This window comes from Giraffa tippelskirchi, chromosome 2 (assembly GCF_054371585.1).
Source record: "Giraffa tippelskirchi isolate mGirTip1 chromosome 2, T2T-mGirTip1v1.2.pri, whole genome shotgun sequence".
Taxonomy (NCBI): domain Eukaryota; kingdom Metazoa; phylum Chordata; class Mammalia; order Artiodactyla; family Giraffidae; genus Giraffa; species Giraffa tippelskirchi.
This window is the reverse complement of record NC_137276.1, coordinates 36,347,667-36,375,221: the sequence shown is the minus strand read 5'-3', so window position 1 is coordinate 36,375,221 and position 27,555 is coordinate 36,347,667. Positions and strand designations below refer to the sequence as shown.

Genomic DNA, 27,555 nt, shown 5'->3' with positions numbered 1-27,555 from the left:
AATCTTAGAGTGAATGATTCACTGGCTTTGATTACATTCACAACGTTGGACAACCACCACCTCTACCTAGTCCCAAAACATTTCATCACCCCAAAAGGAAGCCTGTACCCCACTAAGCAGTTACCCCAACGTTCTCTCCCTCCCCAGCCCCTGGTGACAACCTCTCTACTTTCTGTCTCTGCCGATTTACCTCCTTTGAATATTTTATAAAAATGGAATCACAAAACTGTGACATTTTGTGTCTGGCTTCTTTTACTTATCATAATGTTTTGGGGTTTATCCATGTTGTCGCATGCAGCAATATTTCATTCCTTTTTATGACTGAATAATATTCCACTGTGTGTAGATATATGTGTATGTAGATATATATATAATATTTTGTTTATGCATTCATTCATCAGTGGACATTTGGGTTGCTTCTACCTTTTGGCTATCATGAATGATGCTGCTATGAACATATGTGTACATGTATTTATTTGAATACTTATTTTCAATTCTTTTCAGTATATACTTAGGAGTTGATCTGCTGGGGCATATGGCAACTCTATGATTAGCTTTTTGAGGAACTGCTAAATTGTTTTCCACAGCGGCAGTACTATTTTACATTCCCACCAACAATGTATGAGGGTTTCAATTTTCCTGTATACTCACCAACACTTGCTGTTTTCCATCTTTCTGATTAAAGTTATCACAAAAGAGGTGTGAAGAGGTATCTCACTGTGGTTTTGATTTACATTTCCCTACTGACTAATGACATTGAGCATCTTTTCATATTCTTGTTGGCATTTTACATATTTGAAGAAAGGTCTATTCAAGCCCTTTGCCTGTTTTAAAAATTGGATTATTGAGTTGAAAGAGTTTCTTTATATGTGCTAGATACTAGACTTTTATCAAACATGATTTTTGGGGAAGGGGGCTGTGCTGGGTCTTCACCGTGGCGCACAGGCTTCTCCAGTTTTAGTGCTCAGGCTCTAGAGTGCATGGCTCAGTAGCTGCAGCATGTGGGCCTAGTTACCCCAAAGCATGTGGGATCTTAGTTCCCTGACCAGGGATCAAACCTGCGTCCCCTCATTGGAAGGCAGATTCTCAACCACTGGACCACTAGGGAAGTCCTTATCAGACATATGGTTTGCAAATATTTTCTTCTATTTTGTAGGTTGTACTTCACTTTTTTGAAAACGTTCTTTAGTTAAACTTTGAAATCCAATTTATTTTTTTCTTTTGCTGTTCTTCTTCTTGATGTCATAGCTAAGAATCCATTGCCAGATCCAAGGTCAGGAAGATCTGTCCCTATGTTTTCTTCTAAGAATTTAATGGTTTTAGCTCCCATATTTAGGTTAATAGATTTTGAATTAATTTTGTATACAGTGTGAGACCAGGGCCCAACTTCATTCTTTAGCATGTAGACATCCAGGTGCCCCAGGACCATTTGTTGAAGAGACTATTCTTTACCCACTGAGTGGTCTCAGCAACCTTGAAAATTAACTATAGGCTGAACTTCCTTAGCTATTTCTGTCCCATAGGGAACTCTTCCTTCCTCCTTTGAACTTAATACTCCACTTTGTTCCTCTGGCATTTCCTGTCTGTAGTTCTGCCTTGGTCAGCATCTTTCCTTATCTTCAAGCAACTTGAGGACAGAGTCCTGGAGCAAGACAGGATGGTGGTAGATCTGCGGAAACATGTGGTCTGCAGAGACAGTGGGCTCCTGGGGGGAAGGGAGTTGCAGGCTCATTAGAGTGTATATGAGCTGGACTGAGCTCCCTGCACTTGGAGGCCAAGAAGGAGCGAAGGGATGGACTGAGTGCCCTCTGTCCGAGGCGGGAGGACTACTCATAGGCAAGGCGTGCCAGGAATTGGAAGTAGTCAGCTTCTCCACCTGCAGTCCAAGAGCTGAGGGCTGCTCTGCTTCTATCACCAGGTAGACACCTGCACTCAGGGTGCTCCAGCAACCAGATCTGAGCCCCAGAAAGCCCAGAAAGGGGATCCAGCAGTAAGAGAGAGGACTGGTCTGAACAAAGAGAATTCACACTCAGCAAAAAAAAAAAAAAAAGCTGCCTGAGGAGAATGGGACAACAGCCCTTTGTAATATATACACACATGAAGAGTACTTAAGGAGAATACTTAAGTAAGGGCACTTTCCAGTTTTTTATATGTATACATTAATGTTACTTTTGTTCAGGTGTAAAAGCAACAAAGGTCCATCTAGTCAAAGCTATGGTTTTTCCAGTGGTCATGTATGGATGTGAGAGCTGGACTATAAAGAAAGCTGAGCACCGAAGAATTGATGCTTTTGAACTGTGGTGTTGGAGAAAACTCTTGAGAGTCCCTTGGACTGCTAGGAGATCCAACCAGTCCATCCTAAAGGAGATCAGTCCTGGGTGTTCATTGGAAGGGCTGATGTCGAAGCTGAAACTCCAATACTTTGGCCACTTGATGCGAAGAGCTGACTCATTTGAAAAGACCCTGATGCTGGGAAAGATTGAGGGCAGGAGGAGAAGGGGACAACAGAGGATGAGATGGTTGGATGGCATCACCGACTCGATGGACATGGGTTTGGGTGGACTCCGGGAGTTGGTGATGGACAGGGAGGCCTGGCGTGCTGCGGTTCATTGGGTCGCAAAGAGTCAGACACAACTGAGCGACTGAACTGAACTGAACTGAAAAGTGACATTGTGGTTATATGGGGGCTTTTGTCCTTCAGTTATTTTTAAGAGCTTAAATTAATTTTTCTAATTGAGGTTAAAGTCATAAAGAATTAACCTTTTTTTTTTCCAGAAAAAGTGTTTATTAAGTATCTCCATAGTAATGTTATCCCCCACCCCCTCTATACTTTACTCTTTGAAAAGAAGTCACTACCCAAAGCCCACATTGCTTCTGCTTCTTGACAGTGGAGTACCTACAAAAATTATTTGGAATTGTTTCATTAGAGGTGTGTCTCTTCTCCATTTACTTATTTATTTAAGAGTGACCTCATGGATATTTATTTTGTACTTTGAGTTATAATCTAATACTACTTTATTTTGTTGCTCAGCCTTGTTCACTGTGAACTCCAGCAGTTGGCCCCTCTGGCCCTTTCACATACTATGATCAATGTGGTGTTTGGTTGTCTTTGAGCACTTCTTTTCTGGCACCACCAGATGGTCCAAACTCATTTTTGTGTATTTCTTGCCCCTTCAAGCTTGCTTTTCATAATGATATTTGTTAGTCATTTTGAAACTACATTCTTTGTTGTTGTTTAGTCACTAAGTTGTATCAGACTCTTTGAGACCCCATGGACTGTAACCCACCAAGCTCCTCTGTCTATGGGATTTCCCAGGCAAGAATACTGGAGCGGGTTGCCATTTCCTTCTCCAAGAAGAATTAACCATTTTAAAGTGAACAGTCTAGGGGCATTCAATACACTCACAATGTTGTGTAACCACCACCTCTGTATGGTTCTAAAACACTTTCATCACCCAAAAGGAAAGCTTGTACTCCAGTTTTGTTTTTTAGAGAACCTTTTAGAGATACATACTGAATTACTTCAGTATGAAAAATTATATGATCTCTGGGATCTGTTTCAAAATAATCTCGAGTGAAGGTGGGAAAGTGGGCAGAGGTGTAGATGAAACAAGACTGGTCACAAGTCGATAATGATTCAAACTGAATGACAGGAACCTTGTATGTTGATAACTGTTCTAACTGTATGATGGGGTTCATTACACTATTCTCGAAGGATAGGGAAGCCTGGTGTGCTGCAGTTTATGGGGTCTCAAAGAGTTAGACATGACTGCAACGGAACAATACTCTTTTATTATTAAGACATTATAAATAAAAGTTATTTTATTTATATAAAATATTATTGTAAAAAATTATTGTAAAAATTGTAATTATAAAAAATTGTATTATAAAAATTGTAATTAAAAGTATTATAAAATATTATTATACAAAATATTATTAAATGTCTATTATTAAGACATTAAAAATAAAAATTATTAAGATATTATAAATAAATAAATAAAAACTGTGACTTTTTGACTAATTATCAGATGAACTGAAGAGAGGATAACATTGTTGAGATTTACTTTAGTGAGATAGAAGATCAAGGGGTATAAATACTTCCAAGTTCTGGGAAAAAAATAATTTGAAGATGAGAAAAAAAAAATTTGAGAATAGATCCAGGAGAACCTAATAACAAAACCTACATAACTTAAATAAACCTAAATAACAAAAGTTCCAAAAGAAGGGGGAAAAAGTGAGGAAAACTAATTAGATGACACGAGTCCTGAAACTGCATATCAAAAACTCCACCAGGTCCAGTCTGGACCAATGAGAAAAAACACCCCCCCAGGTGTATCCCAGATATTGAAACCAAGTCCCCCTAAAACCTACTTCCCCTATCCAGTTATAATTATCCTATCTAAAACTTTATGTTCTTTCCTGTCCTGCCCCCTGTTCCTCTCAGGATGGAGGAGTATCCAAAAAAAAAAAAAAAAAAAAATGGGGAATTGCAACGGAGCAGGGCCGTGTGGGGCTCTCCCGGGTGAAAAAGCCTCTCTGTGTCCCTTGTTTCTTGTTTGTAGAGAAACGCTTTAGCCTCCTTCCAGAAGCTCTAAAGAACAGACTCAAGGAGTTACTAATTAGGGGAGTGAGGAAATACAGAAACAAAGGAAAAACAGTCAAGAAGTAAGAGACCCAGTTCCTCCTTAAGAGAAATACATGACAATCTGACACATATCTTGGAGCTGTTCTGCAGGAACTAAGACCCTCAGCCAGGAAGAGGATGGTGACTACATGCTGATCATAAGCACACAGACCCCAGACTGGTTGGAACTAGAAGGTTAGCGATTAAGATTCTTGAAACACCATCCTGTTACCTCATCACCAACCAACCAGGAGAAAGTCATCTCCCCTGCAACCCTCACCCCAAATGCTGCCTTTCAAAGCCCTTCCCTGAAAGCCATCAGGGAGTTCAGGTCTTTTGAGCATGAACTGCCCATTCTCCTTTACTGGTCCTGCAATAAATACTTCACTACAACCAGCATCAGTGAATTGGCTCTACTTTGCCATAGGTGAGGGGACCCAAGTTCGGCTGGGTTACACCCATATGTATACATTTACTTTATTTTTTTAGTTTTTTGCTTCTATTGACAATTCTGCAATAAATATACCTTCCATATGTTCTCATATCTGTGTTTTTACTTCTAAGCATTGGGATTATAACATTAACAACAACCAGCAGTAGGATTATTGGGTCAAACAGTACACACATTTTGAAGAATTTGCCAGTTTGCCTCTTTAAAGGGTTGTAGCAATTCACATTTCTATCAGCAAATGATAAGTAGTTATCACCTCTTTTAAATGTTCTCCAGATGAGAATAAAATGACATTAATTTTCTTCTTCCTGACTACAAAGAAACCTGAACATCTTTTTAGGTGGATTGCCTATGAATTCTTAATGTGAATTATCTTCTATCCAGTATACTACTGGGTTGTATGTCTTTTTCTTGCCAATTTTTAAGAGCTCTTTGTATGGTATAAATAATAATCTGTAATTTTTTTCCAAATCCATAATTTGCCTGTTGACTCTTCTCAGGGCATCTTTGCCATTTAAATGTATTTTATTTTTACATAGTCTAATATATTTATTTCCTTCTGAAGCTTCTAGATTTCTAATCTTTTTTATAAGAATATCAAGTTTTTACATTTAAGTATTTCTTTACATGGATCCTATCTTTATGGTTTGTTTCACTACCAATAATTTACAATTTTTGTTCAAACTATGACTATTTTCTCCCTTTTTTCCTAGAATAGTATAAAGCTATCAGTGTTCTTCCAAGTCTTCATTTTTTTTCCCCAAGGTTACAGTCCTTTCCTTTACTGGATTTCCAAATTTTAAAAACTTAACAAGTCTCCTTACAGAGAAATGATATCTTGACTAGATAAAGGATTTGGGGGTCTTATCTTTTTCTCTCAGACTGATTGATAGTATTCCTTGATGTTCAAGCTCCCAGTGCTGCATATGAAAACTCTGATGCTAGTTTCCTTCTTTTTTCTCCCGTTTGTAGGAGATAGTAATAGTAACTAGCTCTTTCACATGGAATGCAATGTTTTACTTTTATCTTCAGCGTTCAGAAATTCTAGCGCTATAGAACCAAACTTGGGGTCTGCTTGCCCACCATGCAGCAAAGCCAATTCACTGATACCAGGCTGTGGGGAAGGAAAGTAAAGTGTTTGTTGCAGAGCCCAACAAGGAGAATGGGAGGCTCATGCTAAAAAGACCAGAACTCTTTGATGGCCTTAAGGGAAGGGTTTTAAAAGGTAACATTTGAGGTGAGGGTTGCAGGGGGCATGACCTTTTTCTGGTTGGTTGGTAGTGAGGTAACAAGGTGGTATTTCAACCACCTTGTTAATTATCAACCTGGTTCCAACCAGCTTGTGGTCAGCATGTAGTCACCATCCTCCACCTAGGGGCTGGGGCCAGGGTAGGGGAGGTCTTAGTTCCTGCTGAACAACTCAAAGATGTGTCAGATTGTTGTAATTTCCCTTGAGGAGGAACTAGGACCCTGTTTTATCACAGAACTGTACTTTCTTGACTACTTTCTCTTTCTTGACTGCATTCCCTCACTCTTCTAATTAGTAACTGCTTGAGTCTGCTCCACGGAACTCAGGGAAGGTCTAGGAGACTAAAGCATCTTTCTACAAACAAGAAACAGGGGACATGGAGGGGCTTTTGTACCTAGGAGGGTATTTCAGTTCTTAATACAGTGGCATGCAAGGAATAGGTGGTAGTTTAGTTGCTAAGTCGGGTCCGACTCTTTTGCAACCCCATGGACTGTAGCCCACCAGGGTCCTCTGTCTACAGGATTTTCCAGGCAAGAATACTGGAGTGGGTTGCCATTTCCTTCTCCAGGGAAGATCTTCCCGATCCAGGGATCAAACCTGCATCTCCTGCATTATAGGCAGATTCTTTACCACTGAGCCACCAGGGAAGCTCTCCATTTCACAGGGAAATGGTTAAATAAAATGTGGTACATCTACCCCATGGACTATCATGGAGTTACAAAAAAGACTGAATTAGTGCTTCATTTGGAGGGATTTCAATAGCAGGGGGATATTAGGATCTAGTGGAATGATGGATACAAACACCTACTGCAAACTGAAGAACACTAAACAAACATTAGGTCAAGTAATACATTTGTGCTGATACTTGAAGACGCAGTATGAATAAACTGCACCTTCTGTAGCATTATTGGGCACCTACCAACCTGGGGAGTTCATCTTTCAGTGTCCTATCTTTTTGCCTTTTCATACTGTTCATGGGGCTCTCAAGGTAAGAATACTGAAGTGGTTTGCCATTCCCTTCTCCAGTGGATCACCTTTTGTCAGAACTCTCCACCATGACCCGTCCGTCTCGGGTGGCCCTACACGGCATGGCTCATAGTTTCATTGAATAAGACAAGGCTGTGGTCCATGGGATCAACTCCTGGAGTTGGTGATGGACAGGAAAGCCTGGCATGCTGCAGTCCACAGGGTCGCAAAGAGTTGGACACGAGTGAGCAACTGAACTGAATTGAACTGCACCTTCTATGTAGTCAGGCTTCCAGCTGAGCTTGGCACCAATGTTCCTTACCACATGGGGGTTTGAGGCATCCAGTAAACACAATACTCGGAAGATCTGTCAGAAAGCCCTATCAGTCCAGAGGTACCAGCCACAGGCACACACTGATGCCTTATTTAATCAACTTCTTTAAGGAATAACAGATTTCTCATAAGTTACTTTTCCATGAAGCAGACATTTTTCCCTTTTCAGTGCTAGATATCTTGAATTTTGATATTTCTTGACAGAAATCTTCCTAAAATGTACTATCTATTCTTTCTCCTCTCAAGCAAAGGGTACTACCAACATCGTTTACAGTAGCACAGGCAAGACAATGCAGTGGGCAGTTTTTTTGTCACCTCCTTCAAAATGTGTCTGCTTGGTACCACTTCTAAAAATACCTTTCAAAGACCCTTTATAATTTTGCAACTTCAAATAATTTTTCAATTGGATTAAAAGCTAGATTAATCACATTCGCTGAGACTGGTACATTAAATAAGACTCTGAATAAAGCTGAAAAGTAAAGGATATGACTTTTGGACCATCACAACCTCTCAAAGGGTACCAGTCACATGGTATCTCTGACAATTTGTATCAACAAAGAGAAGCAGCTGCATGAAGGACATTGGTAGTCAGGTGGTCCTTAAGTTAAAGAAGAGTAATTATTTTCACTCAAACGGGTTAATTTATTTGATGAATATTTATGGAGCTCCTAGGCTTTGTTGGCTTCCCTGGTGGCTCAGGCGGTAAAGAATCTGCCTGCAAGTGCAGGAGACCCAGATTCAATCCCTGGGTCGAGAAGATCCCCTGGAGAAGGAAATGGCAACCCACTCCAGGATTCTTGCCTGGGAAATCCTATGGACAGAGGAGCCTGGGGGGCTACAGTCCATGAGGTCGCAAGAACTGGACACAACTTGGCAACTAAATCACCACCTATTCCTTGAATGCCACCATATTAAAAATTGAAATACAGTGGAGAACAAGACATAGTTCTCCCTCAAAACAGTTTATGGTCTATTTGAGAGCTTCTTAAAGGCATTCCCAACCATTTGCAGTGTTTGCCATATCCAAATGCCATCTGTACTATTACTTGATGTTTTACTTGACTATCTAAATTATATTTTTCGCCAATATACACACACATAACTATTAAAATAAAAACAGAAAAAGAACAGATGTATATATTACTGAATCACTTTGCTGTGCACCTGAAACTAACTCAACCCTGTAAATTAGCAATGTGTGTGAGGGTGTGCTCAGTCGTGTCTGCCTCTTTGCGACCCCATGGACTGTAGCCTGCCAGGCTCCTCTGTCCATGGGATTTTCCAGGCAAGAATACTGTAGTGGATTGCCATTTCCTTCTCCAACATTGTAAATCACTATACTCTAAAATAAAATAAAATTTAAATTAAATTTTAAGTAAGATAAAAACAGGTTTCTCTGTTAACCACCTAAATCATCATTAAGCTATGGCACTTTGGAGACACCCATCTGCTGGAATCATATTGGGCATATTGGAATCGTATTACTGATCTACACTACCATTAAAGTTCAAATACTAGAGCCTGACACAGAGCCAATCAAATTACCAAGCTGACCTTCTTGTTCAAAAAGGTTTATAGGACCAGGAAAGGAAAACTTCCAGCAGAGAGAAATGTTCGCGTTCATACACACACCTAATGGAGATGAGCATGCCCAAGGATGCTGAAGAACATGTGCAACTTATTGATGAGGGGTAACTATTAAGGATAAGGAACACTGATGTGGGATGCTGGATAAATGGCTATAGGAAGATGGACAAGGGGAATAATATATGCAGGATGATACAGATGGGGAGAAGCCATACTTTAATAATAAACTGATCTCAATGCTAATGCTGCTGTGCTTCTAACAAGCTAGGGAAAATATTTCACTCTGTAGTCTTGATATCAGTCAACAAAATGACCTTCCAAAGTAAATAAAGCAATGACTACTAGCTCTTGGTAGCAAAGAGGTGAGACCCAGCGAGACTATAAACTAATAACAGGTCCAGAGTTCTCTCTCCTTGGACCTGAAAGGCTGTAGAAATGAGAAAGGAGGCATTAGCCAAGGTCAAGCTCAGCTTGAATTATATGTTAAAGGTTATGTTAAGAACAGTTACAGGATGGATCCTGCTGCAGTCTGCCCTTTGGTGATGGGAAAAAACAAATTAAGTCTGTCAGATACTCAGCCATCCCAAGGAAGGTAAGGCTTGTTTACAGGTGTCTAGCAGAGGAGGAGCAGCAGTGACTTCAGATAATGGAGTCAGAGTGGACAAACTGGAGAGAGAGGCCAAGTGAAGAGGAATAAAGTATAATTTAATAGGGATAACTGTCTGGGAAGGCCTGCCCAGAAGTCAGGTAGGGCATTTCTTATCATCTGGAGCAGCATGCTTCCTCAAAAGACCATTTTATGAAGTCTGGCGGGCTACAGTCCATGGGGTCCCAAAGGAGTCAGACACCACCACTTAGTGACTTAACAATAGCAACAACTCAAAGCTTTAAACATAATGTGCTCCTAATCTTCTTGGCATGTGTCACACAATACATCTTTACAGGTCTAAAATCCACAATAACCTCATTACCACCCCCACTAAACACAGCGTCTTTACAGTTGCTAAAGAAAGCCCTCCACTGGCAGGCAATACTGAGAATGTTTAAAGATAAATTTTTAGTTTTTCAACTGACTATGAACTGGAATCCTGCTGTTCAGAAAGTAGACAGATGCCTAGGAAATTAAAGCAGCAACGTGAAAATAGCTTTTCCTTAGCAACAAACTTACCCACAACCTTCCAGATAGAGCAGATTTGCAGTTAGTAATTTTAGAAGAAACATGGGGTAGATTAAGGAAAACACAGCAGAAATGGGTTAAATTTTATCTTCTTTTTCCCTTTTCAAAGGATGGGACTGACCATTTTTCATGTTTTTAAGTGCTAGGGGACAAAAGGTTTTAAAATATCTTTGTACTCTTCCCACCACTAGACATACTTACGTGTGTTAATGCTGACACCTATGCTGTATATGTCTACAGAGCACATAGAGATCTGTGAGCATTGTTTGGCCTTAAGATAACTTTTTCCATGAAACAAAGAAGGTCCAGCTGACAAAATTCTACACAATCCATAGACTGACTCTCTACCCTGGTTTCCTTCCGTGCTGCTTGAGAGTGGGGCTGGAGGCAAGAATATAAATGAGCCCAAACTAATTTTTAGTGGCAGAAGAATGGATTGTGTGGAGAACAAAGGGTAAGAAAATCATTAAAGATCTGTGAAATGCATGACTGCCATGGTATCACCACCCCCTCAACCCCACAGGATGTAGAAGTGGAGAGCCCTCTGGCTCTATCCACTAACTGGCTATATCATAACCTTGCAGGCCTCAGTTTCCGCTACTATATTAGAGGTTTGGGTCAGCTCTTCCAAATAAGAAGCAGCACTCATCAAGAAACTGCTGACTGACCAATACCCCTGTCTTATGGGGTCAAAGAACTTGAATGTCTTAGTGAGGTGAGTACTTTAAAAAATGGTGGCTGTCTTTTTTCCATTAATAATCTCATAAACAACCTCTATACTCAAATATGGGAAGGAAAGAAGAACATTTAATCACTCTAACCAGTTATATTAAAAATGATCACAATTCCATGGTAGAAGACACAAAATGAGTGCGAAGGACAGAAGAGATGAGGGGTTGAGACCACAGAAGGAGAGACAAGACAAAGATGTCCCATGCAGTTCATAGAAGAGGAATTATTTCTCTCTCTTTCTTTAGATGACCCAAACTCTATTTAAAAAACTATTTCTAGTCAAAGGTTCTGAGACTCCTAGTGCTTCAAAATAAGCCCATGTGGTATTATTTCAGACAATATTTGAACTCACTCCTGGGTGTTGCTTCCTCTCAAAGGATCAAATCAAACATAGCTACAGCTACTGCTGGGAGACTTTCAAGACAGATCAAGGCAAGAACAAGTAACAGCAGAAAATTAAAGGCTGGGTTGTGGGAGTTCCAGACTATGGTTAGAAGCTGAAATAGTCTGGGAACAGGTTGTCAGAGTCTTCACTTCTTTTGGTGTTATCTCATCTATTCCAGCTGTGGCCACAGACAAGGTGTAGTATTATCAGCACTATGTTAGTATGGTTACTGGGTCAGATTAATCTTCATGAAGGCTAAAAATACAAAGCCTTTGACAGTCTTTAGCTAAAATTAGACCCAATGTGTTTTTAGGTGAAGAGAGAAAAAATGACTAAATATGTGAAGAATTTGAAGTGCTTGCAAAGAAAGGTGCAGTGGATAACATCTGATTAAATAAAAAATTGGCTATTTGGAAAGTAAGCTACTGAAAGCAAATACTCCTGTGCTATGGCTTAACTATCACAATGTTCCTTAAATAAAAGTACTAGAAAGCTCCAAATTAGCTAATAAAGTCCGATGCCCAGGTCCTCTCCACTAAACTAAAACAGAGGCAAAGGAACATTATTTCCCAATGGTATTGCTGTTGTTTAGTCGCTCAGTTGTGTTCGACTCTTTGCGACCCCATGGACTGCAGCATGCCAGGCTTCCCTGTCCTTCACTACCTCCCGGAGTTTGCTCACACTCAAGTCCATTGAGTCGATGATGCCATCCAACCATCTCATCCTCTGTCAACCCTTTTTCTTCCTGCCCTCAATCTTCCCCAGCATCAGGGTCTTTTCCAGTGAGTCGGCTCTTTGTGTCAGGTGGCCAAAGCATTGGAGCCTCAGCTTCAGCAGTAGTCCTTCTAATGAATATTCAGGGTTGATTTCCTTTAGTATTGACTTGTTTGATCTCCTTGTTTATCCAAGGGACTCTCAAGAGTCTTCTCCAGCACCACAGTTTGAAAGCATCAATTTTTTGGCACTCGGCCTTCTCTATGATCCAATTCTCATGGGATACTGACTTCAAAACTATTTCCCCTTCTTGTATAGGGACTACATATAAGAAAGATACAATAGATAATCTCAAATAATCAAAAGATGAAGAACTAGAAATACTAAAAGGAATATCGATCACACTTTCAGTGCCCTCCCCAGCATCCTTGAATACACAGCTACTGTTTGCCTGCCCAACCCCAACCTTTGTAGATAAAAGATATCCATCCAGCAATCCCATTTCTGGGTAGTTAAGAGAACTGAATACAGGATCTTGAAGAGATATTTGCACTATTATGTTCACTGTGGCATTAATAACAATAACCAAAGTGTGGCAGCAACTGAAATGCCTACTTACAGATGAATGGACAAAGAAAATGTAGTATATACATAAGGTGGTATATTATTCCGAATTAACAAGGAAGGAACTCCTTTCACATGTGACAACATGGGTGAACTTGAAGGACAACATGCTAAGTGAAATAAGCCAGTCACAAAAGAACAAATATCGAATGATTCCATTTATATGAGTTACCTAAAGTAGTCAAACTCACAGAAAGCAGAAAGTGGAAAGGTGGCTGCCAGAGATTGGGGGCAAACGGAATCGGCGAGTTGCAGTTCAAAGCATATAAAGTTTCAGTTATACAAGATGAAAATGTTCTAGGGATCTGTTCAGTCAAATACTGTGCTTATAGTTAACAGTATTGTACTACACACTTAAAGATTTGTTAAGAGGGTAGATCTCAAGTGTTTTGTCACCACAATAAGAAAAAGAAAAAAAAGAAAGAAACTATATAAGTGTGGAACAAACTTGGAAAAAGAGCCAAGGAAGGGAAAAACAATCAACTGTTTATTAAACTTTTGAATTTGAGCATGAAAGAAGAAAAGAAGCTGAGAATACTGTAATTACTCAACTGGGTTTCCTAGAATATTATTCCCAAGAGATGATACATTTTAGAAGAGTTCTATGATCAAAACATTTGTGAAAAACTGCATATTGTTTCCTTCTTGGGTGTGTTCACTATGAAGATTAGTATATAGAAGACTCCAAGAAGTCCCAGAGTAAACCGGCATAGTTAGCTTCCTTTAAGAAAGCATTTCCAAACCTATTTGACTCAGAAAAGGATTTCTTTTGGTAAAATAAATATTAAAAATCCAATGGATTAATGTTTTATGAACAATGTATGAAATGATGATTTGGAGAACTAATTTTAGGGATAGATTCCTGGGCAGGGAAGACCTTCCTACTGAGAGTTCCTCCTCCTGTTTCAAAAGCTCAAATCACTAACCAACTTTACCCTTACCTTGCCTGAAATATTTAACTCCTTTTCTTATGTGAAATTCCAATCAGATGTCTAATGATCTTCCAGAAGAGCTCAAATATTAGTCATTTATGATTTCATGTAAATTAATGTGTTATCAGTGCAACTGTATATTGACAGAGTGCTTTACAGCCTTCAAAACCACTTTAACACACATACACACATGTCCTTCCTTCAAGGTATACAGTAAGTAAGTATAGTTAAGACTAAACTCAGATTAGCTGATTCTAGTCTAGTATCCTTTCTACTAGCAAAAAGGCTCTACAGATCGAGTTGGTAAATGATACTCAATGTCAACTGCATGATGTATTTCAAGTTATAAACATTTTGACTTTTAAATTCCGAGGAGACAACATGATCAAGTGGTACTAAACAACAGCTGGGGGGATCCCTGAGATTTTTTATAAAGAAATAGTTCACATAAATCAAATGATAGGTTTTTGTTAGATTAAGGGAGACTCAAATGATTCTATCCTTACAAATTTCTCAGGACCATGGAGAGTAGACAAAGGACAGAAAAATGGCCATGTAAAAAGACTGCTCATTTTCTAATGATCTCATTTTTCACACTGCAAAATCTTTCATATGTAAGTGACCTAGACTTGAGTTACAAAGAAAACTGGATTTAGCAGAGCTTTCAAATCTTAAGTGCTCATTTGGCATCACTTCTAAAAATACCATTAAAACAGACAGAATGGGTACAGGTGCCCTCTTTTGCCCTTGTTGTACTTAAACACTTTAAACTGTCCCAGTTTTTCACAGAAACACTGTTCAAAAGGACAGAAGTAAAATTTAATCCTAACATTTTACTCAATTTCAGGCTCAAAATCTTTGTATTATCAGAGAAAAGATACTGATAGAAATACCTCTTTCTAGACTAAAAAGAGGAAAAACTTTCAATCCTTTAAATAGAAAATGTATCCAGGTAGTTACATCTTTAAATGAAACTTGAGTGTCTACATCCATGTCTTGACTAACATCTAACCAGTCTGTCTGAAGATTGGCACTTATGTTAATTTTTTTTTTTTTAGTGTCAACTTCAACTATTTCATTATCCTTATATTAAAGATTCTTAGAGGAACTGAGCAGGAACTTTAAAGGAAAAAAAGAATCAACTGTTAGCCTTGGACATATGCTTAGGAGATAAAAGCACTGTTCAAACAGGCTAGGTTCAGCAACAATATAAATCAACATCTGTATAGCCTCGTAACTTTCCAGAGCACTTCTTCACCTTCACTGTTTATCTGTGTAATAAACCTGAAGATTTTAGGCTAGATGTTTTTACTATCCTGGGACAGTAAAATCATTAAAATCAAGCCTCTAAAATGTTAAGTAACTTGTCCAAGGTCACACTGTGACTGGGAGAAGAGACAGGAGTATAAAGAGATCTCCCAATTCCCAAGCCAGGACACTTTTCCACTATAGTGTGGTTCTGTGGTGGTGAGGACAGGAGTGGGTGTGAGGTGTATCTTCCCCCTTAGATACATAAATACCCCCCATTAGCTTTAGGGAGCCTCTGCTACCCATAAGAGTGTATGCTAAGACAAAGAAATGCTGTGAACCCTGTGCTGGGTATCATACTACCTTGATATTGTTGCCATAGGGACATATAACCAATTGGCCAATAACTGGTAAACATTTAGCCATAAAGTATGCATAAATATAAGCCTTAAAGGACTTTTTTCAAGCTATTATTAACATCTCCTTTGAAGTAAAAACTGAGGCATGAATTGCATTTGTCTCATTTATAATAATGTTCATTATTAATAAGGGTCATTATGACAGCAAAAATGCCACAGTTTCACTAAATGTTACAATCCAGTGGAATTGCATGGGCTCACAATGACTTGCAAAAAGGTTTTAGAGAAGACAACAGAAAAAACAAAAGCAAGACAATTGCAACACAAAGTTTCAAACTTCTTTTGTTAATGTTCAAAATAACGTAGAGACATACTGGTAAACCCTGAGAGCAGATTCCCATTGTGTCCTGCTCTGTGCAGTGTGTGTTCAGCTGAAAAGTTACATGAACTATGGAAACACATATAAAACTAAAGCACTATAATACAATTCAGGAGTTCCTACCCTGGTTTGTGTGAAAAGAAAGAAGTGGAGTTAAAGAAACATTAGACCCTGGATGAATAGCAAGGTTTGGGAAGGGAGTTGCATGAGCAGAGGCAGCTCTCATGTCAATTAATGACAGGTATCTTGAGAGTCTGTCTCCAAGCCTCTCCTAGGTTTTCCTCTGCTGTAAATAAACTGGGTTGAATGAGGTCATGCCCAAGTTAAAGTCCAGCTTTAATGGACTATAAGTGTTAAAGAATACTTTTTGATATGCCAAACAGCAAAACCTAAACATCTTTATTAATTCAAGTGAACGCACTTAAGTAAAAAAAGAAAGCTGTGCAGAGTGCCCTCTGGTGGACAGTTGGACATGCCAAAGGAAGCTCTCAAATCATCAGCATTCATTCATTCAACTACTCAATTCATTCATTCAAATATAATCAATTAATGTGGGTCCACTGTGTGTCACTTATTGAGTATCCATGAGTTAATACAAGAGACACAATCATTTCCCTCACTGATTGTACAGTCTGGATGCATAGATGGACATTAAACAAAGCACTGCTTCCTTTTTTTGTTGTTGTTCAGTTGTTAAGTCATGTCTGACTCGTTGCAACCCCACAGACTGTAGCAAGCCAGGCTTCTCTGTCCTCTACTGTCTCCCAGAGTTTACTCAAATACATGTCCATTGAGTTGGTGATGCTATCTTATCATCGTATCCTCTGCCACCCCCTTCTTCTTTTGCTTTCAATCTTTCCCAGCATCAGGGTTTTTTCCAATGAGTTGGCTCTTCACATCAGATGGCTGAAGTATTGGAGCTTCAGCTTCAGCATCAGTCTTCCAATGAATATTTAGGTTTGATTTCCTTTAGGATTGCTTCATTATAGAGGTACTGAATGCCACAAAGGAATAACAGATGGGATTATGACAACGATCTACAGGAAAGCTGTAAATGCCACTGAAGAAAGGATTCCTAAAATTGTCACAAATAATCTGAGACCTGAAGGAAAAGTGAGTTTTAGGCAAGGAGAGGTAACTATCCATAATCACCCTGTAAAACAGAGAAAAAGACCAAGATGAGGAAACGGGTGCTGAAGCAGAGGCAGTATGTAGTATACGGAGGGTCACGTAGGCAGTGTTAATTGACTTTGACCTCGAACCTAAGGGCAGTAGAACATAATCAAAAGGTTTAAAGGAGGGAAAGATGTGATTCAAATCATGATTTTTAAAAGACTGCTTTAGATTTTTTTTTTCATTTTTTATTTATTTTTGGCTGTGCTAGGTCTTCGTTGCTGCGTGGGCTTTTCTCTAGTTGTGGTGAGCAGGGCTACTCTCTAGTTTCAGTGCATGGGCTTCTCACTGCAGTGGCTTCTTTTGTCACAGAGCATGGGCTCCAGGGTGTGTAGGCTCAGTAATTGCAGTTCCCGGGCTCTAGAGCACAGGCTCAGTAGTTGTGGATCATGGGCTTAGTTGCTCTGCAGCATGTGGGATCTTCCCAGAACAGGGATCAAATCCATATCACCTGCATTGGCAGGCAGATTCTTTACCATTGAGCCATCTGGGAAGCCCAGATTGCTTTAGTTTTTAATGTAAAGAATGAATTGGAGATGGGCTAAAGTTGAACTGGGAGACCAATGAGGAAGCAACTGTAGATGTCCAGGTGAGAGATGACAGTGACTCACTCCAGTATCCTGACAGCCTTCCATGGTTGCTCCCAGTCCCTGCTCCCTCATATATCATCCTAATTTATTCTACACATTTACTGAGTGTCACCCATGTGCGAAATACTCCCATTCAGACCTCTGGGCACAGTGGCAGAGTCAAGATCATGGCAGCATGTCTTGATCTGTAAGACAGTGGTCCCCAATCCTTTTGGCATCGGGGACCCGTTTTGTAGAAGGTAATTGTTCCATGGACTGAGGTGAGGGGGATAGTTTGGGGATGATTCAAGTGCATTACATTTATTGTGCACTTTGTTTCTAATTTAATGCCACTGCAGATATGACAGGAGGTACTGGTCCATGGCCTGGATGGTGGGGACCCCTGCGGTAAGGAACCACCATTTAGAAGCTTCTTCCACCTCTGGAGTCTTCTCACTGCTGTGCATACTGTGGCCTAAAGCTTGCTGATGTGGAGATTTATCAGCCCACTCCAACAGGTGACATATTCTTGGGGGACCTTAATTAATACATAGCAGGGGGCAGGAATTTGCCAACAGCCAAGCCTACCTTGTTCCTGTGACTTTGAAGAGCACAAGTTAATAAGTAGGATTCCCTGCCTCTAATGATGCCTTCAAACTGTGGTGCTGGATTTGTACGGTATATGAATTATACTTCAAAAAGGTATAAAGTTGTTACCAAAAGAAAAATTTAAAAAACCACCTCTTGCCTAAGAGGTGAAGAGATAACCCATATTCAAGGTAAAAGAAACCCAAGTTAGACGGTAGGCACTGAGAGAGGGCATCAGAGGGCAGACAGCCTGAAACCATAATCACAGACAATTAGCCAATCTGATCACATGGAACACAGCCTTGTCTAACTCAGTGAAACTAAGCCATGCTGTATGGGGCCACCCAAGATGGAGAGGTCTGACAAAATGTGGTCCACTGGAGAAGGGAATGGCAAACCACTTCAGTATTCTTGCCTTGAGAACCCCATGAAAAGTATGAAAAGGCAAAAAGATAGGACACTGAAAGATGAACTCCCCAGGTCGGTAGGTGCCCAATATGCTACCGGAGATCAGTGGAGAAATAACTCCAGAAAGAATGAAGGGATGGAGCAAAAGCAAAAACAACACCCAGTTGTGGATGGGACTGGTGATAGAATAAAGGTCCGATGGTGTAAAGAGCAATATTGCATAGGAACCTGGAATGTTAGGTCTATGAATCAAGGCAAATTGGAAGTGGTCAAAAAAGAGATAGCACGAGTGAACATCGACATTCTAGGAATCAGCGAACTAAGATGGACTGGAATGGGTGGATTTAACTCAGATGACCATTATATCCTATGGGCAGGAATCCCTTAGAAGAAATGGAGTAGCCATCATAGTCAACAAAAGAGTCCAAAACGTAGTACTTGGATGTAATCTCAAAAACGACAGAATGATCTCTGTTCATTTCAAAGGCAAACCATTCAATATCACGGTAATCCAAGTCTATGCCCCAACCAGTAATGTTGAAGAAGCTGAAGTTGAACGGTTCTATGAAGATCTACAAGATCTTCTAGAAATAACACCCAAAAAAGATGTCCTTTTCATTATAGGGGACTGGAATGCAAAGGTAGGAAGTCAAGAAACACCTGGAGTAACAGGCAAATTTGGCCTTGGAGTACAGAATGAAGCAGGGCAAAGGCTAATAGAGTTCTGCCAAGAGAATGCACTGGTCATAGCAAACACCCTCTTCCAACAACACAAGAGAAGACTCTACACATGGACATCACCAGATGGTCAACACCGAAATCAGACTGATTATATTCTTTGAAGCCAAAGATGGAGAAGCTCTATACAGTCAGTAAAAACAAGACCGGAAGCGGACTGTGGCTCAGATCATGAACTCCTTATTTCCAAATTCAGATTGAAGTTGAAGAAAGTGGGGAAAACCACTAGATCATTCAGGTATGATCTAAACCAAATCCCTAACAATTATACAGTGGAAGTGACAAACAGATTTAAGGGACTAGATCTGATAGACAGAGTGCCTGATGAACTATGGACAGAGGTTTATGACATTGTACAGGAGATAGGAATCAAGACCATCCTCAAGAAAAGAAATGCAAAATAGCAAAATGGCTGTCTGAGGAGGCCTTACAAATAGCTGTGAAAAGAAGAGAAGTGAAAGGCAAAGGAGAAAAGGAAAGATATACCTATTTGAACGCAGAGTTCCAAAGAATAGCAAGGAGAGATAAGAAAGCCTTCCTCAGGGATCACTGCAAAGAAATAGAGGAAAACAACAGAATGGGAAAGACTAGAGATTGCTTCAAGAAAATTAGAGATACCAAGGGAACATTTCGTGCAAAGATGGGCTCAATAAAGGACAGAAATGGTATGGACCTAACAGAAGCAGAAGATATTAAAAAGAGATGGCAAGAATACACAGAACTGTACAAAAAAGATCTTCACGACCCAGATAATCACAATGGTGTGATCACTCACACTCACCTAGAGCCAGACATCCTGGAATGCGAAGTCAAGTGGGCCTCAGGAAGCATCACTATGAACAAAGCTAGTGGAGGTGATGGAATTCCAGTTGAGCTATTTCAAATTCTAAAAGATGATGCTGCGAAAGTGCTGCACTCAATATGCCAGCAAATTTGGAGAACTCAGCCGTGGCCACAGGACTAGAAAAGATCAGTTTTCATTCCAATCCCAAAGAAAGGCAATGCCAAAGAATGCTCAAACTACGCACAATTGCACTCATCTCACATGCTAGTAAAGTAACGCTCAAAATTCTCCAAGCCAGTCTTCAGTAATACATGAACCATGAGCTTCCAGATGTTCAAGCTGGTTTTAGAAAAGGCAGAGGAACCAGAGATCAAATTGCCAATATCCGCTGGATCATCGAGAAAGCAAGAGAGTTCCAGAAAAACATCTATTTCTGCTTTATTGACTATGCCAAAAAGCCTTTGACTGTGTGGATCACAATAAACTGTGGAAAATTCTTCAAGAGATGGGAATACCAGACCACCTGACCTGCCTCTTGAGAAATCTGTATGCAGGTCAGGAAGCAACAGTTAGAACTGGACATGGAACAACAGACTGGCTCCAAATAGGAAAAGGAGTACGTCAAGGTTGTATATTGTCACCCTGCTTATTTAACTTATATGCAGAGTACATCATGAGAAACGCTGGGCTGGAGGAAGCACGAGCCGGAATCAAGATTGCCGGGAGAAGTATCCATAACCTCAGATATGCAGATGACACCACCCTTATGGCAGAACATAAAGAAGAACTAAAAAAGCCTCTTGATGAAAGTGAAAGAGGAGAGTGAAATAGTTGGCTTAAAGCTCAACATTCAGAAAACTAAGACCATGGCATCCAGTCCCAACACTTCACAGCAAATAGATGGGGAAACAGTGGAAACAGTGGCTGACCTTATTTTTTGGGGCTCTAAAATCACTGCAGATGGTGATTGCAGCAATGAAATTAAAAGATGCTTACTCCTTGGAAGGAAAGTTATGACCAACCTAGACAGGATATTAAAAAGCAGAGACATTACTTTGCCAACAAAGGTCCGTCTAGTCAAGGCTATGGTTTTTCCAGTAGTCATCTATGGATGTGAGAGTTGGAATATAAAGAAAGCTGAGTGCTGAAGACTTGATGCTTTTGAACTGTGGTGTTGGAGAAGACTCTTGAGAGTCCCTTGGACTGCAAGGAGATCCAACCAGTCCATCCTAAAGGAGATCAGTCCTGAGTGTTCATTGGAAGGACTGTTGTTGAAGCTGAAATTCCAACATTTTGGCCACCTGATGTGAAGAGCTAACTCATTTGAAAAGACCCTAATGTCTTTAGGGAAAGATTAAAGGCAGGAGGAGAAGGGGACAACAGAGGATGAGATGGTTGGATGGCATCACCAACTCGATGGACACAGGTTTGGGGAGACTCTGACAGTTGGTGATGGACAAGGAGGCCTGGGGTGCTGCGGTTCATGGGGTTGCAAATAGTGGGACACGACTGAGCGACTGAACTGAACTGTACCAGCCTAAAGGTGGTGACTTGGTTGAGTAAGATGACAGAGGAGATGAGAGTGTCAGAAGTTACAGGAGTGACTGTTTCTGTAACTGTTGCCTATTGGCATATTTTATATCATAGGCAAGGAAAAAGGGCCTAACCTAAGGGAATACTAATGTTGCTTATTTATAAAATGGCAACTCTCTGAAAAGCTCAAATCAACCTTTTGAAGACACATATTTCTTTTTTTTTTAATAAATTTATTTATTTTAGTTGGAGGCTAATTACTTTACAATATTGTAGTGGTTTTGCCATACATTGACATGAATCCGCCATGGGTGAAAAAAATAAAAAATGAAAAAAGAAAAGAAGACACATAAACGTAAAAGTGGAATCAGCCTAGAAAAGCATCTACAGCAAAGGGTGCAGTTAACTGAGACTCAGAGTACCATAGGCAACAAAATAAGGTGTTACTGAAAATGAAAGTTTTAGTTACTCAGTTGTGTCCAGCTCTTTGCGATCCCATGGACTGCAGCCCACCAGGCTTTCTGTCCATGGAGGCAAGAATTCTCCACGCAAGAATTCTAGAGTGGGTTGCTATTTCTTTCTCCTGGGGATCTTCCTGACCAAGAGATTAAACGTGAGTCTCCTGCAGGCAGATTCTTTACTGTCTGAGCCACCAGGGAAGCCCGAAGGTATTGCTGGCTATGTTCAAAGCAAGAAGAAGACAAGAGGAGGGAGTAATGTTTGGGGGAGGGGAGTGCCATATTCACAGAAAACCAGTGAAAAGGAGACCCACTCAAGACAGAAGCTGGCCTCCATTTCCCATAGTAAAGAATATGGTCTGCACCGTGGTCAGGGCGAACAAAGAGCATGAAGATGGAGCTGAGAGACAGGGAGAGAAGGGAATCCATCATTTGCAGTAATTTTCAGTTTTCCCACTCAAATGATTCTCATTCCAGGGCACTGAAGAAACCAACAGATCCCTTTTGACACCATGTGGCATCACAACAGTCCCACTATACACCTGTCCAGTGAGTCACACTGTATGTACTGCTTTCTTGCTCAGTATCTCTTCTGGGCTTCTCAACAATCTAGTGGGGTACAAAAGCTATTACTATTATTGTCCTTATTCTGAAACTCAGAATTTAAGTGACCTGTTCAAAACCACACAGCCCACTGGGAACAGGACCACATCTAGACCCAGCCATCTGACTCTGCCCAGGGCTCTTTTCACTAACCAGGGTAACTTTTCACTGCATCTTCAGCAGAGCAACAATAAAATTCAAGCCATTTAATATTAACAACATCAGTGTAAGTACACTTCCAGCAAGAAGAATACTGTTAAATCAGCAAGTGCCAGGTAAACATCTTAACTGCCATATGACTCTGGATGTTCAATCTTCAAATCCCATTTAATCTTCAGACTTTACCCAGGAGTTACAGATGAGGACCCAAGGCTCTGGGCATTAAGTAACTTGTTTGGGGTCACCAGAGGTATGGTGATTGGTGCAGCAGAGGTTTAAATGTACTGGGATCTGTTCTGGCTTCAAACTCCATACTCCTTCTATTACAACTGGTTGCTACCCTAAATGTTTATCAAGGACCATCCTAAGGTATGGAGGGTATAGGTAACCCAAATGCAAAGAGCAGAAACAGTCAGTGGCATTCCTGAGAAGGTGGATGAGCCAAACACTTTTCTATAGCATGGCCTGTGATTATGCTAACAAAAGAAACATCACTTCTTTCTTCCTTACCTAGGTCTAAGTCTTGTGGGAATCAATGCTGAGAGCATGAGTATAGCAGAGGTGAGAGTAGAGGTGGACAATAAAACAAATAGTGCCTGAATTTTCTATGATTCTTAAAGGAGTTCAAAGAATACCATAAACCCTGGAGTAAATGCACTTCCTTCTAACTAAGGAGTAAGATGGGAGGTTGTTAGGGTGGGGGCAAAGGAAAAGTGGAATCTTCTTTTTTCATCTTTCGGACCTACCTCCTGAGCAGTCTCATACCTTCTGGTTTCAGAGGGGAACAAAAAGAAAGCTACTTGAATATAGATGAGAACACAAGCACTTTTCAGGTTAAGTTTATTGCCTGGGATTCACCACTGATGGGGGCAACAGCAGTCTAAATGTAATGGAACCTGGGGTTTCAGATTCACAAATATATAGGCACAAGCAAGTCCACCAGCAGCAGAAGTTAATAGAAACCTCCACAGAGCACCATTGGTCAATCCAACAAAGATTTATCAAGCACTGGCTGTATCTACACCTGGAGAAGGAAATGGTAAACCACTCCAGTATTCTTGCCTGGGAAATGCCATGGACAGAGGAGCCTGGTGGGATACAGTCCACGGGTCGCAAAAAGTCAGACACAACTGAGTGACTAAACAACAACAACTGTATCTACACCTCAAGCAGTGGGGAAGCAGAGAATGAGACAGACACCATGCCCAGCTTTGTGGAGCTCACAGTCTGTAGGGGAATTACTCTGCCAAAGGGGTGCTGTGGGCACTTGAAAACTAGGAATGGAGTTGAATCTTTATCACCCCTGACTTTCCACTGATTTAGAGTATTTCACAATTTTGTAAAACAATCATTCATTTTAATTAAAAAACGAACCACCACTGCTTACTTTTAAGGATCCCAGGGACGTAGTAAATAGACTGTTTATTTTAAGCACTGGCTTTTGTAATTTGCTCTATGTCTTAAAGAAAATGTTATCTTATTGACTTTAAAAAAAAAATCCATCACCCATTGAAACTTTCACCTCCTAACACACTTAGGTCTGCTACACAAAACCAGTTAGTCAACCACAGAGAAGAGTTGACACCTGGTAAGAGAACACATTTACTGCTTTATTTATTCCCATCCAGTGTATGCCCCCAAAACAGCCTTGACTGGGAGCATTAACAGCCATTGAACAATTTGCATATGGAGGTGTTTAAGGCTTGATGTTTTCCCCCTTGCTCCATTTCTCTATCAATCAGGTCCCAGATTAGCTCCTAACTCCTAGTCCCCCAAGCTTCCAAATAGTGGCAGAACTGGGGTTTAAGGATTTAAACCTGCATCTGTCCCCAAACCCAACTGAGCACACCAATGCTCTCCAGCTCTACTGTCTCCTGTTTGGATGACAGCAAATCTGAGTGCTTCGACTGGCCAGGCAGGTAACGTCAATGAGCAAGCAGACAGGTAACGGATATGTCTATTTGCTATGAGCAGGAGAATGACAGAGAGTTGGAGAGGGGACTAGAGGGGACAGCAAGCAGCTATTGCTATCAACAGCTCCAGCAATTGCTATCACATATGATCTTGCAAGTTTAAGAGAAATGGGAATTTCAAAATTTTATGTATACTCCTGAATGTTAACATTAAATGTTAGTTCAAGTTCTTTGTTTTAAGAGGACCACGTGGGTCAAACAGGCTCTCAATCTTTGTTACTGTGCTGTTGGCATCATCTTTTTTTCAAAAATATTTATTTATTTATTTGGCTGCACCAGGTCTTCCTTGCAGCACACAGGATCTTCAGCTGTAGCATGTGAGATCTAGTTCCCTGACCGGGGTGGAACCTAGGTCCCTTGCACTGGGAGTGATGAGTTTTAGTCACTGGACCACCAGGGAAGTCCGGGCATCATCTTTTAAACAGCACTGGTTTGCTTCACTAAATTGTGCAGCATTACTTTCATAAGTGTAACATCACCCCAGGGATGGGGGAAACAGAAAGTTCATAAATGCCTTAAATACCTAGGGTACTCTCTTTTTCAGCCAGCCTAAATGGACTCATACACTAATGCCACATAAGGTGTTTTTGTCCCCAGGGGCCCATGGAATAACTTTCATTTCTTTCCCATAGCATTGATACCCCCAGAAGTTGCTTACCCGTTTGTCAATGTCATTGTGTTGGAGCTGCACAAAGCGAGCGCTGATGGCTGCGATGTAACTCTGCTGATTGGAGAACGCCACACGGCCGGCACCTTTGGGGTACTTCAGCTCGGGATCTGTATCAATGCCAGCATAGCAGACACCACCATATAAACGGTCCATGATCATTGCCAGTTCAACTGCAAGAAAATAAACACCATTTGGTATAAATGTTTAGAAGGGTCTCTTGCACAGGAGAAGGAAGGACTATATGGAAGAATCATGCAGTGTAACTAAGAAATGGAAAAACCCATGTTAAGTATCATGAAGAGTGTCCACACCAGTCTTAGAACTCAAGAAGGGGAGCTCCTCATAGGATATTTGAAAACAAAATGAAAAAAAAAAAAGAAAGAATTTACACACACACACAAATTTACATAATGAGAACTTCAGCAACAGTATAAAAGAAATGATCTATCAGCAACCCTCCTTTCTAATTTCTAACTGCTTAGTCCACTAGAGTGGACCCTGGGCAGGCAAAGCATTTCAGGTGCCTGAACAAGTTAATAAGAAATAGTCTAATTACTGACCCCTAGGGCTGAAAGTAATTACTAAAGTCACACTACTAAATTAAGATTAAGCTACAGAAAGAACTAATTCTAGAGGCAATATGTTTACAGCCTAGAAATAACTCAATAATTTTTTTAAAAAAATAAAAGATTTTTAGAGTTTATTTCAACTGAGGAATCTCCATACTAACTTCTCACGCTAAATTCTAAATAACAATACTAAAAATGATAATAGCAGCAATAAACATTTATTGAGCGTTTATAATTACCAGGAAACACTAAGCTGCTACAAAGGCAGTAAAAACACACTCATCCTGTACCCTGCTATAAATCCAGAGGTCTGGTCTGCACTCTTCACTAGAGCTCTTTGTATATCTGCAAAACACCTGGACAGAAGGCATTTGGAAACTGGACATGCCAAAGGTCTGATATTCTACAACTGTCCTCATCAAAAGGTACCATGGAGAGACATACAGCAGTTACTTACCTGGATCCAAACTGCCTGAAGTTAATTGTTTACTTGATACTGGATGGCACCTCTTCCAGGTATGACCACTCCTTTCAGGCCACTCACATGGTTTTAAGTCCAAAAGACTTAGCCCTACTCCTAGGGAATGACCCAAGAATCCACTTCCTCAAATACCTACACATGGTATTTGGAAAGGAGCAGACAGGGAAGACAGATGAAGACCTGGGCCACAGCCAGCGTGCAAAGGTCCCCAGACAGCTGAGCTCCACAGGAATCAGTATCTGGGGAGAAGGAGAGCTGCACAGGCTGGAGGGGCAGAAGAAGAACTCTGCAGCAGGTTCAAGGGCTGAAGGGCTGAACAATGCAAGAACTCCACCAGATTTCTATGAACAGAAGGAAAGCCATGTACTACTGGTTCCTATAACGGGCAGCTGCTGAGGCAGTAACAAAGTTATGTCACTGTGAAAGAAAGGCTGTCTTTCTATCTGACTTGTTCAAAATTTCTCCCCAGACTGGACTGCTTAATACTGGTAATTGATTTCTAAGCTTCTGTTTCTAATAGGAAGAATGACTTAACAATCAACAGGTAATTTTCAGAAGATGAGCAAATAAGCTAGCAGTAATTAAGCCAGAGAATAAGTGCTTTTAAAGACGGAAGAGCAGAAAGCTACCCCAATGACCCCATTATGATCAGAATTACTGAGTCATATCAGTCAAAGAAACATTGTTGGTTAGAGCCTAAGTGGACCCTGACTTCGGTCTTGGGGCAGGATCCAGAAAACACATTCATTCAAACAGTGCAGAAAGAATCATGTCCCTGTTGTTTAGTTGTTAAGTCATGTCTGACTCTTTGGTGACCTCATAGACTGCAGCCCACCAGCCTCCTCTTTCCATGGGATTTCCCAGGCAGGAACAAAGAATACTGGAGTAGGTTGCCATTTCCTTTTCCAGGGGATCTTCCCAACCCAGGGATCGAACCCGAGACTCCTGCTTGGTAGGCAGATTCTTTACCACTGAGCCATCTGGGAAGCCCAAGAATCATATATGTACCCTGAATATCAGAATTTAGTGGGTCCTTACTTTGTCTCAACAACTTATGATGGCTTAAGGACTCCTTCACATAGCTAATGT

The 27,555-nt window shown here is 40.5% G+C and overlaps 1 protein-coding gene across 46 annotated transcripts in view; it reads right to left on the bottom strand.

The window, feature by feature from the left end:
- CPEB3 (cytoplasmic polyadenylation element binding protein 3) overlaps window positions 1–27,555 on the bottom strand; it is a 202,380-nt gene that overhangs the window by 6,575 nt on the left and 168,250 nt on the right. For all 46 annotated transcript variants that reach the window (XM_081554699.1, XM_081554558.1, XM_081554832.1 and 43 more), the window contains one exon: window positions 25,405–25,586. In XM_081554699.1, the coding sequence (XP_081410825.1) occupies window positions 25,405–25,586 (182 nt within the window). The remainder of the gene's footprint in view (window positions 1–25,404; window positions 25,587–27,555) is intronic.